General features: G+C 34.5%; 2 protein-coding genes across 2 annotated transcripts in view; one reads left to right on the top strand and one right to left on the bottom strand.

The window, feature by feature from the left end:
- Positions 1-16,716, top strand: part of LOC117114618 (inorganic pyrophosphatase-like) — a 20,118-nt gene extending 3,402 nt beyond the window's left edge. Inside the window, 11 exon segments of the mRNA XM_033258306.1 lie at positions 1,509-1,565; positions 2,851-2,970; positions 4,682-4,768; positions 5,953-6,016; positions 6,434-6,484; positions 6,487-6,530; positions 7,374-7,460; positions 12,693-12,778; positions 12,958-13,033; positions 14,606-14,645; positions 15,425-16,716. Coding sequence (XP_033114197.1) covers positions 1,509-1,565; positions 2,851-2,970; positions 4,682-4,768; positions 5,953-6,016; positions 6,434-6,484; positions 6,487-6,530; positions 7,374-7,460; positions 12,693-12,778; positions 12,958-13,033; positions 14,606-14,645; positions 15,425-15,462 — 750 coding nt within the window. The 3' untranslated portion in view covers positions 15,463-16,716.
- On the bottom strand, positions 8,365-11,798 carry LOC117114617 (adiponectin-like). Its single transcript, XM_033258305.1, has 2 exons — positions 11,528-11,798; positions 8,365-9,551 (listed from the first exon to the last, which is right to left on the bottom strand). The coding sequence occupies exon 2, from the start codon at positions 9,542-9,544 to the stop codon at positions 8,828-8,830; it is 717 nt and encodes a 238-aa protein (XP_033114196.1). The 5' UTR covers positions 9,545-9,551; positions 11,528-11,798; the 3' UTR covers positions 8,365-8,827.
- Positions 16,717-17,095: the final 379 nt, after the last annotated feature.

The following is a 17,095-nucleotide window of genomic DNA, read 5'->3' as shown; positions in this document are numbered from 1 at the left end:
AGGTCTACCCCCCCCCCCCAAAAGGGGTGCCGATTACCCCGACAATGGGGCAGATGTCCCCGACAAAAGCAGAGTTGGCATGGTCGGGCATTACACAAAATAATTTGAAAGTGGTGCAGAGAGTGAAGCCCTGAATATTTTGACAATTCAGGGGTTTCAAAGGCTTATTTAGTCAATTTTTTTTCTCCAAGATGAATTGTGGTTTATTTCCCAGACGGGCGTCCATCTCTGCCCGATGGGGCTCTTGTCCCCCACCACTGACCACTCCTGGTACTTTCACAGATGGAGGATCTACACCACCTCAGGCCCACCATGGTTGGGGTTGTGGAAAATTTGTGATTATGGCACCTCTAGATGGCCAGATATTGCACTCTCAAACTTAAAATTTGAATATAATTTTCTTTATATTTCCACTTTTAACAAATTTTGAACAATTTAGGGGGCCCGGGCTGACTGAGCCCCTGCTTGAATCTGCCACTGCTTTTTTATTATATTTCTCTTCATATATTTTTTATAATAAAAAATAAATATTCACTGGTAAATTAAAAACATGATGTTTTCCAAAAAGGTTAGTTAAAACATCAAACCTTCACGTGACAATCTAGAGTCTGCAGTTACCACCTATTATAAAATGTATGAAAATAGCAATTATGCATCCTAACGATTTTTCGGAAAACATGGTAATGTGTTACCATGGTTACATATAATGGCTTCCTGTTTGGGGTTTAATATGTAATATGTATTGTATTATCAACGAACATAAAATATTACTGGACACATGCTTAATGTGTGAGCTGTCTCTTATACACATCTAGATGTGTATAAGAGACAGGGGTAGACAAATGTGTACACCTTTACTGTACATAAGCATGACAATTTTGATTCAAAATAACATGCAATAATATATCTCGGTGTTCTACCCAGGCTCTTGAAGCATCATGGTACCATGATGCTTGGGACTTTCCCCATGATGCTTGACAGTTAGCCATGATGCATGGAACATCTTCCATGATGCTTTTATCAGGGAATAGTTAAATTATTTAACTGTTCCCTGCTTTTATATAGTCTTAAATTGCAATTTAGGACATTTCAATGCCTCCTAATTATTAAAAATACCTTGTGTCAGTCCCAACTATGGTGGACTTAGCACTTACCATGACGCTTGCCCGTGATGCTACGGAGAACACTGTATCTTTATGACCAATAATAATACAATTAGTTGGAGATTGGTTTTGTTAGAGGGGAGGGGTACTGAAAAAGGGTAGGCCTACTCTTGCTATTCACTTGCGAAATGCTGATAATTATGAATGACCACTTAGATATTTGATTCCTAATCAAAAAAACAAATAAATTACTATACTGTAATATCAGTACAATGATTTGATTTATTCAGTTATCTTTAAAATTATAATTAAAATAAAATCATAAATGAAACAATAAATGCATGCTAACTACAAAAATTGTAGTAAAAAAAATAAAAATAAAATTGTTTATTATTCCTTTTCTAGCAAACTAATATGCATATGGTTGTTGAGATACCAAGATGGACGAATGCAAAAATGGAGGTTAGTACCTAAAAATTATTATTATAAGAGATGACATGGTGACCCCTTTACAAAGTATCCTTTTTAGACCCAGGCCACTCTCATCAAACACATCTACTGGTTGTACAGTTGCTGTACATAGTCTAGTACAATAGTAGGTGCTGGTAGGAAAAGCATACGGCTAGGCGTGCGTAAAAAATGCATTAATTTTCAGGCAGCCACAATTAATGAAATTCGCGAATAAGTATCATAATGCAGCTTATATTGATTTACAGTTTGTAGTTATTGATTGCTTATAGTAGAAATATTGATAATTTAGTAAATTAGTGTTTTATGTGAATTTACAGGTTTTCTGGTTTGCCAGTGCTGTATCATAGAGTTTAAAATGGCTGACTAGTAGTAATTTAAAACTTACCAACCCTTATTTTTTTCCAGTGGTGTGATACTTGCTACAGTATTCCATCTAGTACTTTCTAATTCTTTTTTTTAACTATTATCATTTTGGTAATTATAATCATTTTAATTAATATTCATTAAAATTGTTCTTACATATTTTTATATTGTGTTAATATTGTAAATTATTTACAACCTTTGTTGCATTTTGAGTATCTATATCAAATAAATTAATAAATAAAATACAAATAAATAAAACCTTTTATTCATTATAGGATCACCAAGATCAGATATATACTAACGTGATGATGATGATGACTATAGTAATCATCATAGTCATCATCATCACGTTTTCGTGGCAGCTCTCATCCACAGCAAAGTTGCTGTTTTGCTGCAGTGACCCACAGGCCGTATTTCACCACCCTGTACTTTACATAGTATATGCGACCAGCTCTGGCAAAAGCCGCCGTTTGTCGCAACTTCTAATTTCCCACAAGCACTTAAAACGTTCGAGAATCAGAATTTTGAACATTTTCATGTTTTTTTTAATTTTATATTAAAAGAAGATATATTGATGAACATTTCTGCAAAATATCAATGATTAAATCTCACAGAAAAGTATATTAAAATTATTTTTTAAAATACAAACTATTGATTTTGGAATCTTTGGAAGCTGTTTTCTCAAAACCTACATGTCTGATATCCAATGAATTAAAAATTAATAACTTCTATTAAAAACTCAACCAATTTCCATCAAATAAAAAATGTTTTAAAGAAGAATTCATGCAGAATCTAAAGACGTAAAAAAACTTAATTTTGAATTTTTCCCCCAAACGGCTGGTTTTGCCAGAACCCGTCACATATGTCCACAATAATTTTTCAATGAACGTCAGTTTGTTTTTTTTTCTTACAGATAGGAACAAAATTGGATATGAACCCCATCAGGCAAGATGTGAAGAAGAATAAACTGCGATTTGTAAAGAATGTATTTCCTTACCAAGGCTACATCTGGAATTATGGAGCCTTTCCACAAGTAATATTATTCACATTTTTTTGAAAACATATTTGCTGAATGAAAAACATGATCATGCCTGGTGCAGTTATAAGCTAGCAGACCATTTGCCTCAAATTGCTGGAAAATAGCAATATACAATTTCTATTACAATTCTTTCTATGGTATTTTATTTAGAGGGGTGGACCCAGAATGTTTCTGCCTGGTGGGGTGGGGGAGGGGTGTTGAAGTACCATTTAAGGACCATGGCATGAGTGGTGTGGTGGGAAAGAGGTTGAAGTCCATTTAAGGACCATGGCATGAGTGGATGCCCCTTAAAAAAAGCTATTATAATCTCTTAAATGTAAATGATTTCATGCTTGGTGAATGAATTAGTGGGCGTCGTTCGTAATATGAAACTGGATGTAAAGGGAGCATAATAGTTTATTAACATCTGTTTCTCAATTTAAAATAAAGTCTGAAGTTTATATTAATATTTTGAGTTTCTATGAACATCTATGATTACAGATAATTGTCTGCTTTCTTCTGTATGCGACGTATTTAATTCATCCTTTTTTGATAGTGATTGTATCGCTGTTGCTGATGTATCATTTTGTTGTCTGACCTTTTCCTTTCATCTTCTTCAGTGCATTTAATGTACAAAAATAATGTCAGATTATTTTTATCTGTTGTATTATTGAAACACCAACGTTTGCTAATAATGGAGTGAAACTGTTGTTGATTGGTTCTTGACGAATGTTCACATTAGCAAATTGCATATTTTGTACCGCTTGATTACAAATTAAACTATTATTACTGTAGATATTAGTTGATGTTTTCAATAGTCATCTGAGTCACTAGACACTGTGCAATAATATAAAGTCTAGATGAATGAAAAGTAACATTAATTGTGATTTGTACGTACATCGCTTAAAGCTGCTCATTAACCACAACTTTCAGGTCATGCTTTCGAAAAACCAATTCAGTGTATTTTGCTAGGATGTTTTTAGCTCCGATGAGGAGCTGTAGAAACACTCATCTGATTGATTAATAGATCTTTTTTTAGCCCTACTGCTTCTATTATACTGCCCTCATGTGGCTGATTGATAAATATATCTTTTTTAGCTCTACTGCCTCTATTATACTGCCCTTATGATCAGCTCTAGAAACAACTTGGCTGATTGATTAATAGTTGGTTGATTAATAGATCTTTATAGCTCTACTGCCTTTATTATACTGCCCTCATCGGAACTTCATTGGAACTTTTACGATTACGAGAACTTGTTCAAAGTACAATAGCCACTTGGGCTTTTGTTTTTAATTTTGAAATATTTTCCATGATGCATTGCATTTGTTAGCACTATGTGAAGTGGTAGGTGTTCAGTCAACCTTGACATCAGAATTTTGAATCCTCGCTGTAAATTTTGCTTGTGGTTTTTTTGCTATGAGTTCAGTGATACACCTAGGTATACTCCCCAGGGAGTAGAAAATATTGCAGTTTGAGCCAGTATGTTATGCTATGTCTAAGATTCTTCCACCTCTCATCATTTTTGCTATGAAAAGCCACACCATATACTTTATATATGGGGCCACTTAATAATAGGGATATTTAGCGAGTACAAGTTGTAAGAAAGGTATAATAGTCAATTAAAAATTAAGTGATCTGATTCTCTTGAGTATTCCTGAATGGTTTCTGTATCATACATAACACCACAATAATTGAATCATTGAATTCATCTCTTGTCTATTGCAGACTTGGGAGGATCCATCTCATAAAGACGAAAACACAGGATGTGCCGGCGACAACGATCCCCTTGATGTTTGTGAAATAGGTCAAAGGGTAAGCACACAAGTGATTTTTATGATTCGATACTATGGATTGGGAATCAAAAGCTTAGTATTATAATTGAAGATTTGTTTTCGAATCTAAAACTAGGCTCTTGTGTCTTATTTGGGTAAGGAACTGTAGCAGAACATATTTAGGGCATTTAAAAATATTACCTAGGTTCATCAATGAGACTGTACAGAGGAGATATAGATGTTTTTATTTATCATTATTAATAGATTTCCCCAAGGGAGAGATCATCAGCTGTCTTGTTACCAAATTCTTTTATTGAAGGTTTTTACAATTGTACTTTATGTCGTGTTTTAAGCCTTGTCCAAGCTATCATATTTTGCCTAAATATAGCCATGATGATATTACATCATGGCCATATACAGTATAGGCACATCATGACTAAATATGGGCATAAAACAGTTTTTTGTCAAAGAAAATTTTATAATGTAGAATTTTAGCGCCCTAAAGCCTGTTTTCCATTAGGCAAATTTATTTGCGCGAATTGAAAGCTTCTACCGAAGTTTTCCGCTTCAGCGAAGTCAGTAGTTTAAACTGTTTTTTGAGCGAGCCAAATGGCCGAGCGGTTAAAGCAGGGGCACCGTGATCATAGCCAACAATATCGGCACGGGTTCGCGGCCGGCTCGGATAAGGACTATAAACCGTAGGCCCAGTGTACACAAATGCTCATGTGCACTTTAAAGAACCCAGTACATCTTTCGAGATGAGTAGGGGGTTACCCCGGTGTACTGGTTCATTCGGCCCCTGGCGTGGACAGATGATACTGGCTGCTGAAGACATGAAGTGACCCTTAGGGGAGGAGAAAGTTATTGTAAAGTGCAACATCTAGTCCCGAGCGCATAGAGACCATGTATTATGCGCTATACAAGTCTCCAACCATTACCATTACCATTCTACTTTTTGCAAAGCGAAAAAATATGCAACCAATCAAAACTCAGGAAGTGAAACTGCGCTTTCAGTTCGCACGAATAAATTCGTCTAGTATAAAACAGGCTTAAAGGCAAACGAAACAATAAGTATTTTCTTTTAATCAAAAATATTATTTTTGCGATACTCTTTAAAAACACTCCATTAGTTGATTATATTTTTTATTTCTAGCAATTTCTTAAGAAGCAAATTTGTACAGTACACTATCTGGAGGTTTATGTGAATGTTATTTTTCATTTCAGATTGCTCAGAGAGGAGAGGTCATTCAGGTCAAAGTACTGGGAACGATGGCCCTGATTGACGAGGGTATGCATGTGACTTTTCATAATACTTATTTTAATTCTGTAGTGATTTTGGCTTTAGATAGGATTAGGAAGGTATTGAAGAGTGAGAGCAGCTACCTCAGTCGGCTAAACTGATGGTAGCCACAATCCAATGGTGTAGTGTATTGTAAATTTGTAATAAAATTTGCCATTCAGGGTATATAGATAAAGTCTTGCCAAAATGTTATTGTTGATTCTACAGAAATGAACCGACAGTGGTTCGTACAGTATGAAATATTGATGTAGGGTAAATGTAATCATCATACATATGTTTAAGTGTTGTGCTAGAGGCAATACATACAACTGTTGTAATCATCATCTTTCTGATAATACGAAGTAAATTACTTGACTGATGAATTAAATATATATTTTTTTTTGCACTTAAATGGTGTTTCTGCAGGAGAAACTGACTGGAAGATTCTGGCTATTGATGTTAGAGATCCCCTGTCTCTTATACACATCTAGATGTGTATAAGAGACAGCCCTCCACCCTTTCAGTGACACGCCCCTCTGTCACAACTAGTCCATATATTATGTGGCAAAGACAAGCCCAACCAGTCACTCATCGCAAATCGTGTTTCAGAGAAGATGGCCAAAACATGCTGGAATGTCAAATTTTAAAAAATCTATTTTATTGCACTAAAATAACCTATATATATGTATAAATCATGTTATGCTGTTATTTTCCACACTTTCAATGTTAAAACAACACTTTTGAAGGATTTTATGATAGCTTCTGCATGAGAAATGCCATTGAAATTATAAACTTTGAAGGCGGATTTCTTACATATTGTTCTTTAAACGCTTGTAACTGCATAAGGATATATCAGATTTTAATATTTTTATACCATTTCATAGCTCTTATTTTTATTTTTTTATTTATTTATATTTATTTTATTTTATTTATTTTATACCATTTCATAGCTCTTATTTTACACTTATATATATATATATATATAATAGACAGCATTATTCATCAATACATCAATCCTTGTTGCCAAGAACAATCAGTCAAATAAATAGCACTTGTATAGAGAGCCAGGTTCATAAATAGACAATATTGTTGATAAAGAAGATCCCCAGTCCAGTCAGTGGACAGTCCCGCTAGAAAAATAATTATCCCGGGTTTATATATAGATGACCCTTATCTATGAATATGTATCCTTTCTCCATAAATCTCCTTCCCCAGTTCATAAAGAGGGTGCCCTGAATCTTTTTGTATCCTCAATCTTTCAACTTTATTTTGGGTTGATAAATTTTTTCTATATGTATGTGAGATTTCTATATATATTTGGCAGAAAAAAGAAAATGAAGTTTGATTCCTTTATATGTTTTTGCAGGCTACTCATGATTGGTTTAAACTATACAAGATTCCTGATGGCAAACCAGCTAATAAATTTGCATTTGAGGGTGAAGCCAAGAGTGCAGTAAGTTTACATTTAAGTTACTCACAAAATCCATGGATAGGTCAATTTGACTTAACACACTGTAACATTAGTTGGTGAAATGTTTTTCGCAGATTTTGGCATTCAAATCATCTCTTATATTTCTTCCCAATCATTTTTGTACCTAACTCATCCCTCCACTCGTTCAATCCCTTATACTCAAGCCATCCTTCATACTCAAACCATGCAGGTATTATGAGTGAGAATGAGATCATTCGACTTAACTCCGTGCACTTAACGATAATATACATATGAGCAATGAACAAAGCGTCCACAGTGCATTAAGTCGGTTACGTGATGCCTTTGATATCCAATGTGTTGCCCGCCACCAGTTGCTCAGCAGGCATAGTTTACCAACAAACTGAACATGGCGAAATAGAGGGCTCCTTTTTCAATGCGCACTGCATACAGTGGCTGCGGAATCATTTCCACCTAAAAGCTATTGAATCATGGGAATGATCAGGTGAAGACGTAGCTAACGGGGCTCTGCCTAACGTAACTGAAATAGCTTGTTAAAAGGGACAGCTTGACTTTCACCATCAAAGAAAATAATTATACAGCAAAGTAAGTTTCTTGCATTAAACTACAACTTTTACAAGAAAAAAAAATATATCAAGATGACAAGTAGAAATAAAAGTAAAAAGGCAGCTGAGCCAACGCTCATAGCTGAGACGATTTAAACTCTTGCTACTCATGACACATCATCTGAGATTAATTCTCTTCAGCGTGAACTCGGGCAATTGTCGGTCGTCATAAACAGTAAAAGTAGACGAAAAAATAACATTGAAAAAAAAAACTGACACCATGACACCCTGCGTGTCTCATACAATTGACCCTGACTCCCTACCATTGATTTACAGAAATCAGAGAAAAACAAGAAAATATACTTGCACAGTTCATAGTAGTTTACTCATGCATGAAGAGCATTTATTTTACAAATACCATATCAACAAAAATAAATTGAACAATGTATATATTTTGTAGACTTATTTATTAGTACAAATTATACTTTATTGTCATGCATTACATTATCCAGTTTCTTGGGATTTTTCCCAGATTCCAACACCTATTACTATACAAGAATAGTTAGCATGTTTGAAAAAAAAAAAAGAGATTGAGGGTCTGTGGTTGTAGAGCTGATGTAACACACATTGGTGGCTCACTTTTTTATCATCTTTATTTAGTGTAATATATTTCAGTTGTACATATAACCAACTTCACTGTGTAAGTGTGAATATAATATATAAAAAAAAAACATTGAGGAGTATATCCAAAATTTATTTTTTATTTCATGCCCTTTTATACCATTAGTCAACAATTCATTTTCTGTTTTTTAAATCTGATTGCATCTATGTAGCTGGATAGATTAGAAATCCCGAAAATGATGCCTCAGCAAATCTGTACGAGTTAATGTTATTACTTCTTTTATAAAGCTGAGTCCATACCTCATCATCCTCAACCAACACTAGAACTACCGTAGTACTGGTGGATTTGACGCCTATTGCGCCAGAATATGAAGACACGATACGCTGATTGTTTTTCATGATGGTGATTGAAAGATCTTTATCATAAGGATTATGTCCTGTGAATGCAAATACGTAAGCACCAGGCACTCTGCACACAAACTTTGCTGTTGTCAGGTTGTAATCTCCGCCAATGTTGGTAATCACAGCGTTATATTGTATTGGTTGCCTGTGATCAATCCGACTGATACGACGTCCTACTGACTTGACAGAAAAGGCTGACTTGAATACCATACTGTTTACTGGCCCTGGCTCCCCTTTCCTACCTGGAGAACCTACACATCCTGATTGGCCTACTGTACTCTTATTATCTTTCTGTCCAACATCTCCCTTCTGTCCTATATCTCCTTTTTCACCTGTAAGTCCGATCTCTTCCTTTGCACCATTATCACCCTTTGGTCCTGGAATACCGTTGGTTCCTTGGATTCCAGGAATGCCAGCTGGTGGATTACAGCAGGTGTTGCAGGAATTCTGATCACCTGTGTTTGTTGAATAGACATGGCAGACGATAGTAAAGAGAAGTATTGCTGTATTTATAGACATGCTTAATCTGAAAAGAAATAAGGTACAGGATGATAGTAAATAAATTTACATCTAACTGAAAACTGATATAAAAAATAAATAGTATATAGTAATTAATTTAAGCATATATTTTTTCCCCCCTGGCCTTATTTGACTTTCTATTTAACAATTATTAATAAATCTGTGATTTGTTTGAAAGGGCGTTCTACACAGTAGCACTGATGACATCATTATCTGATGTCAAATACAGGCGTATAAAATGTCAGCAGATAAACAAAAACATCTTTTTATTGAAGTTGGATGACAGAAAGGGAATTTTGCTGAAGTTGCAACTGTAGGAAAAGGAATAATGGTAAACATTGAAAATTCAGTAATTGTATGATGGAAAGAAAGTTTCCTTAGATAAAGAAAATAGAAAATATAGAAATATTTGTGGCAATGATGTCTTTGATCACTAAATTTGCTTTATAATCTAAAATTTAAATGGTGTGTGATATTTTCTGAGTTGCAACTGTCAAAATATCTGAGCTCCAATTCCAACGATGCATTTAAACAGAAATTGTGATTTAGTCCTCCTGTGAGTTAGTATGTGCACCATTTGAACTTTTACTTTTTAATTTATATTTTGCTTAATTCGGGATTTTTATTTCTAATGTAAAGTGCATTGGCTTTTAGCAAAATACACTAAAAAATAAAATTATTATTATTATTATTTATAAGATAGTATAATACATACTCCAAGTATTGAAATGCACGCCATCGTGTCAGGATTCAATATTTCGACATTAATTATATCATCATCAGGAATGATGATGACGTAATTAATGTCAGAATATTGATACCCCTACACGATGGCGTGCATTTCGATACTTGGAGTATGTATTATACTATCTTATCTGAGATTAATCAGTTGACCTTTCGGTTATTTATTTATTCTTTTGTTATTGAAATAATATTGACTAATTTTTGTATATAAAATCAAATGATACTAACTCTTAAAAAAATGAATAACAAAAACCTGCTGAGTAAAAGTACAAAACTAAACAGCTTGAAAAATTATATGAACCTAAAGCATGTTACTGAACCCCCCGACCCCCGGGCCAAATACGGCCCGCGCAGCATTGCTAAAAATAAGTCATTTACTGGGCCATTTGTTTTTCTGTTTATAGAAACACCATCTAGGCAACCCTACTCTAGCATTGTGTACAAGAGTGTGGCTTTTTCTGAGTGTAGCTCACTATATCTAGTGGCGTAGAGTATTGACATGGGGGAGAGGGAGACTACAGTAATAATGGATTAAATCGGGCGCTGGTGATGCAATGTTTACCATTTGCGGAGGGGAGGGCACGTATTCTATTGAAAAAAATGTTTTTAAAACTAATATTTGAAAGTGTCATTTCCAGAACTCTAGAGGTATCTGCGTTAAAAAGTGCCATTATCAAACATTTTTTTCCTCAACCCCACCATGGTTGGGGTTGAGGTAGTACATTTTCTTCCCTGGCCCATTCTATTTCGAATCCACCACTATAAAAGAAAATGGTGGGGCTAACATAGACAAAATGGAAGTATACAATTTATGTCAGCCCGCTGCTGGTCTCAACAGATTGGAACTGGCCCTCAGCTTAAAAAAGGTTGAATACCTGGGACCTAAAGGTAAAAACTTGAAATAGCAATTTGTAATCAAGCAGTCATGATGCATGAAAATAATATTCTGATTAGAAGTTTGGTAACTTTAGCAAAAGTATAAAACCAAATGAAACAAGAAACTTTGTTCACCCTTTTTACTCCATACCAAATCGATGGTTTAGGCAGGCAGTAAAGTGAATATTCATACACAATTTGATATGATTAATTTTTACAATTAGTCTTTAAAAAGCATAATTAACAGAATTATTAAAGGCTGCCCTCTTTCTAAGCTGAATGATTATTTATAAAAATATATTTTGCATAACTGGCATAGCAAATTTTTCCTGAATATAGTTATTAACTAGGTAGAGTACTTACTTTCTTTAGTTGATGGCAAGATGAATTTGAGTCTGTGGTTGTTGTGTTTGTGTCACCGAAGATTGTAATGATTCCTGTAAAATTCTTTTATATATTTATAGCATGTGGGTATTGTGATCTGTGTCAAACACTTCCTTATTGTGGTTGGGCACCTGGATAATATTAAGAGAAGGAGTTGAAGATTTTCATTTAAATAGTAGACACGAAACGATTTCATTGTGTTACTTACATGGAAAAGGAAAGTTGGAATTTTTTATGTGGGAATTTCCATAGTTAAGAAAATACATACCTCTTGTTGATGAAATCATTCTTAGAAATATCCGTATTGCAAACAAAAATTTGTGGTTTGGCACCCAGAGTGATATTGAGAGAAGGCGGCGATGTTGGAAGATTTCTGTATCAATAGTAGACACTAAGCATTTTCATTGTGGAAATTTGGAATTGTTATCAGATGGTGGGAATATCCGTAGTTAAGACAATACACTCTCTCTTGTTGATAAAATCGTGCTAAGTTCAGATATAGCCAATACCCACAGGGGTGGATCCAGAGATGTCCAAAAGAGGGGAGGGGGGGCCCCAAAATGTGGTTGGCCCAAAGTTGGGCCGATTGAGACAACACTCTCCCACCCCCTTAAAACTTCCCCTGACCCAGGCACCAAAGAATACATACTAAATTACAAACAACTAGCTAAGCCTACTGTGTGCAGTAACTTCATGATTATGTCAAATCAAACACATTTTTTCTCCAACGTTACATGAACCCAGAACTAATTGCAACAGAAATAATTTTTTCGGAATCTATTCCTGAAATTTACACATAACGTACTAAAAGTTGGAAAAAATCCATTTAGGGGAACATTGTTAACTTTGAAATATTTAACAAGTTAACATTGAATGGTTTAATGTGTCACATCGCACAACAGCTTCGGTTAAGTATATAAGCAACCTGTTGTTGCTAATGAAAAACAGCTAAGAAGCCCCCACGTAAACCATAAGCACATTGTTGTAGCGTCAAAGGAATCTGTTTTCGAATGATCTCCTCACTCATAACTCCATGCTCAAACCATCCTCCTTAATCAATTCTCCTCCATTCTCATTGTTAAAATTTCTCATGCTCCAGATACCATGTTTAATATTAATAATTTTTTTTTTTTATCCTTTCCAGGAGTTTGCTACGAATGTTGTTAAGACATGCCATGAACAGTGGAAAAAGTTGATGCAAGGCATAACTGAACCTAAAGGAATCAAATGGTAATATTTCTTATTATTATTGTTACATCATGACCTTATTTGGCATGTTGTATTTTTTCTTTAGCTTCATTTTGAATCTGTTGTTAATCTCCAATACAATTTGTCATATTCATATAATATTTTTTTTGGTTTTCTTGATAAACGTCTAATCATTCATTTATTTTTGTGTGTGTATTTAGTCAAAACACAACAGTTGCTGGTAGTGTCCATACTATACCATCTTCAATGGCACAAGAACAAGTTGAAAAAGAAACTGTAAGTTGAAGTACTGTACATACAATTCATGTAAAAACACCAATAGTAAACAAGACATGTTTAAGAATTGTGTTTAATTAAAATATTACCTTTTTCAAACGTCTATTAAAATATTGCTGTATTTTTAAGTGATTAGTAGGTATTAATTTTCCATTCTGTAAGTGGCAGACTCCCCGATGTTTGATGCAAAATTGAAATAAAATAAAATAAAAATAAATGAATAAGTTACCTGAGTTTGCCATAGTCCAAACTTAATAATTCTACTTATTGATGTCAATCGTGTCACTGTTCGTGGGCATGTTATGAAGTAAGTCTGCCTCAGAAAGTAAAAGTAATTACACATTTTGTAACCTAAACTTAGTGAGTCATTAACCTCATTTTCAAATCAATGTAAATTTTACTATCTCCAAGCAGGCACGATATCGATATAGGGCCTGTTATTTTTTGTCTCAAGTGCAAAAATTTCAACATTCAGGGTTGTAGCTGAAGAAAACTTAAGTGTTGGTGGTGGACATTTTTAGACAACCTTAGTAAGCTCTAAATAATAAGAGTAGACTTTACGGATGGTAAAGTAAGTTCATGAGGCTGGGTGACCCCACCCACCATAATTGCATCCCTGAAAATTGCGATGAATATGTTGTTGCTAGTCCAAGCTCTGTACGCACACTACAAACCTGACAAATCTCCGTATATGGTATTGGTGAACACAAATGAAGTTTAGGGGCCCCCCTTTTAGAAGGTAAAAAAGAAAAAAAAGGAAAAAACAGAAAGTAAAAGAAGAAAATGAAGAAAAGAAGAAAATAGCCCATGGGAATGCCTCAAATGTTATATTCAGGCATCTGGAACATAAAAATTTTGCGGGGCATGCCCCCCGGACCTCTTATGAGAGTGTTGTCTCGATCAGCCCTTTTGGTCCCCTTTTTGACATCTCTGGATCCGCCCCTGGATGCCATTATTCCCTTAAATCGTCTTCAGCCTGCAGGCTTCTGGCATCTATTTTCTAGAGTCCTCAGAACTTGAATCTAATTGTTTAATAATAGTAAGCTTCAATGAAAGCATGCTGAAAGAAATTGGATTCAAAAATGCTGAGAGGAGAAATACATTATTACCGTAAATGATGTTTTTTGTTAAGCGCCACTCTCGAATAAGCGGTACTTAATCGAGAGCATATATATTGGCCTGTATGTAATGAAATACTTTGAGAAACAGGGTCTTAAATACAATGTGTGAAGTGTTATAATGAATAAGCATTTCTTTATAAACATGTATTTAGGATATGTGGACCTATGATAGGTCTACTGAAATACGGGAATATGCGTGAAACAGGTAACGTGGTAATACTCATAGAAAGCGCTAATAATATTTTCAGAAGCGCCGCTCTTAAATAAGCGGCGCACTGAAGCCTCCAAAAATTGTATAAGTGCCGCAACACTTATTTGAGCATTTACGGTACTCTCAGATTAAGGTTCTGTTCTTATCATGGTTACTTTTTAGGCTAATTTCATTAATAACAGGTGGATGGAATTTGCGTTTGGAACCAAAGATATATACATGTTTATTCATTTTTTTCAGAACAAGTTTCAAGCTGTGTCTGAAGATGTAGCAGCTGATAGTAAGTTTAAAATCAGTTACCGTATAGGCCAACTCAGACAGCGCCGGCCGATGCAGCCCGACCCGATTTATAGTCGGGGACAGTCTTAAGCCGTCGTGAGAAATATTAAAACATGTTGAATATTCTACGACGCTACTGCCCCCGACGCAAACCATCACGTCTGTGTACGACGCTGTCTGAGTTGGCCTTATTTGTTTGAATAAACACCCTGCTTTGAATATATGTCCCCTAAAAAAGCACCCATTTAGAGCATTCCTGATGACATAATTAATGTTGAAATATTGAATCCCGACATGATGGCGTGCATTTCAATACTTGGAGTATGTATTGTACTATTTTCTAGATTGATTAAACACCTCAAGGCATGTATCTTTTTCTGTAAATAAACGCCCTAACCCCCCCCCCCTTGCAAATGATTAAACAAATCTAATTTATGATCACGCAACAGCATATTTTGATGTTATTAACATTTTGTAGTTCCACATCTGCAGTGAAATTAAGGGGCGTTTATTTGAACACACACATCAATTTTACACCAAAAAGATAAAATAAAACGCCACCAAAATTTAAGTAAACATGGTAGTTCTAATTTACAGTATATGTATTATCATGTATTATCAGGGATTCATTAATTGAGAAGGGACAGATGGAGGTTGTCTTGGTATAAATAAATTTTGCCCTTGTATGGTACAGTATTTCAAACAAGGTATAATAATTGTCTTGCCTGACATGTATCATTAAATGTGTTATTGTCATTATTTTTCTTTTTTTCCCCATAGTTGATAAATGGCATTTTGTTAAAGACACAGCAGAGTAAATGATGGAAAGGCCAAAGATGTCATGTAAATCTTAAATCAAGAGGTCCAAATTCAGCAACCAATTTAATAGATGTTTTTATGTTTGTCAAATTTTTATTAAAAATTTATCATTCTTTTTTTTTCATTAAATTATACATTTTCAATTGTTTTCAAATTAACAACTTCGGCCTATGAATAAATCTGGCATTAAATGTCATCTTATTAGAATAGCTTTTTGAAGATGTTATGATAAGTTATTAAACTACACTGAAATCAAATTATGAAGATACCAAAAATATATGAAGGTTATTTTGCATCAAGAGAAATAATATGAATTCATGTTTGCCCTACCTGACGTTTGTTATAGTACTATATGCACAGTATGTTTCCAAATACGTCCAAAAAAAAAGCAAAAAAAACCTATTCAACACATCAGGTAGGGGAAACATTGATTTGTAATACTAAAACTACTAATTTATGACAACCCAATTTCTGTACAACCTTGAAGAATTAATGTGCTTTTTAAGTAACACTTAATTATTAATGTTGATTTCGTCATATTTTCGAAACTTTAAACAACATGCTGTTTTCACATAACGTGAAACCTCGAATTGAAGCCATGGGCTTCTTTTTGTTTTTTTTTGCAAACATAGGATGGGCTTCTTTTCAAAAGAATATTTGGGAATTACCACTATAAAACAATATAGAGCCACTGTAACATCAATCTGTATCATGGAGTGTATTACCCGGCATTAAATCACCTAAACTACTGTATAAAGCATGTTTTTAATTTATTTTGCTTCTATAGTACTGTACTGTACTATCTCAAAAAAAGGCACATGCTATCTTGAAGGAAGTCCATGGGCTTCTTTTTGAGATGGACTTCTTTTCGAGGTGATTTTTGCAAACTAAAGAGGGGTGCTTCAATTCGAGATGGGCTTCTTCTCGAGATTAAGCACATTTGGCTTCTATTCGAGGTTCTATGATAGCCCAATTAAACAGGGCGATCATTATTCGCAAGTTGTTATATAATAGTTGTAAAATTATTGCAAGTTTATACTTGCAATATTTTTTGGCATGTTATACTGTAAATCATGATGTTTCTACATTTTTCTGTAGAGGTCTGTGCTTAGCTGTAAGAAATGTTTGTATGTACCTGTACTGTATATGTGCAAGGCAAAAATATATTAAATTATGGACTTCAAAAGAATAATATTTTTCTGGCTCTTCGACATGCCATTCTTTTTTGATTAAAATAAACTAATTATCACTGACATTGTTTTAGTTTTAGTTGTGCATTGTTGTTTTGCAGCCTACTGAGAGGTACCTAATAATAATCGAAGCTTATGTAGCGCATCATATTAGACAATATTTTGGCTTTTTCACTAATCTCTTTCCTTATCCTTTGCTGTTGACATTCCACAAACGATAGTGTTAACATACCTAACAAATATGTTTGTAGAACAACACTTGTTAACTTGTGGCTGTGGTACAAAACATGTTCTTGTGGTACAAGTGTGCATTCCACTCCCTGTTCTTATCTTTTGTTTGATATTTCGGAAAGACCCATAACCCATTGTCCACATTGCTTGAAGTTGGTACTCGCTGACTTAAGAATATCAAATAAGCAGCAGTGGCATATCATTGGGGATG

The sequence above is a fragment of the Anneissia japonica genome, unplaced genomic scaffold, assembly GCF_011630105.1.
Source record: "Anneissia japonica isolate Jap-2015-1 unplaced genomic scaffold, ASM1163010v1 scaffold287836_len1076198_cov165, whole genome shotgun sequence".
NCBI classification, from domain to species: Eukaryota; Metazoa; Echinodermata; class Crinoidea; order Comatulida; family Comatulidae; genus Anneissia; species Anneissia japonica.
The sequence above is the reverse complement of the archived record's forward strand: the minus strand, read 5'-3'. Positions and strand labels throughout refer to the sequence as shown.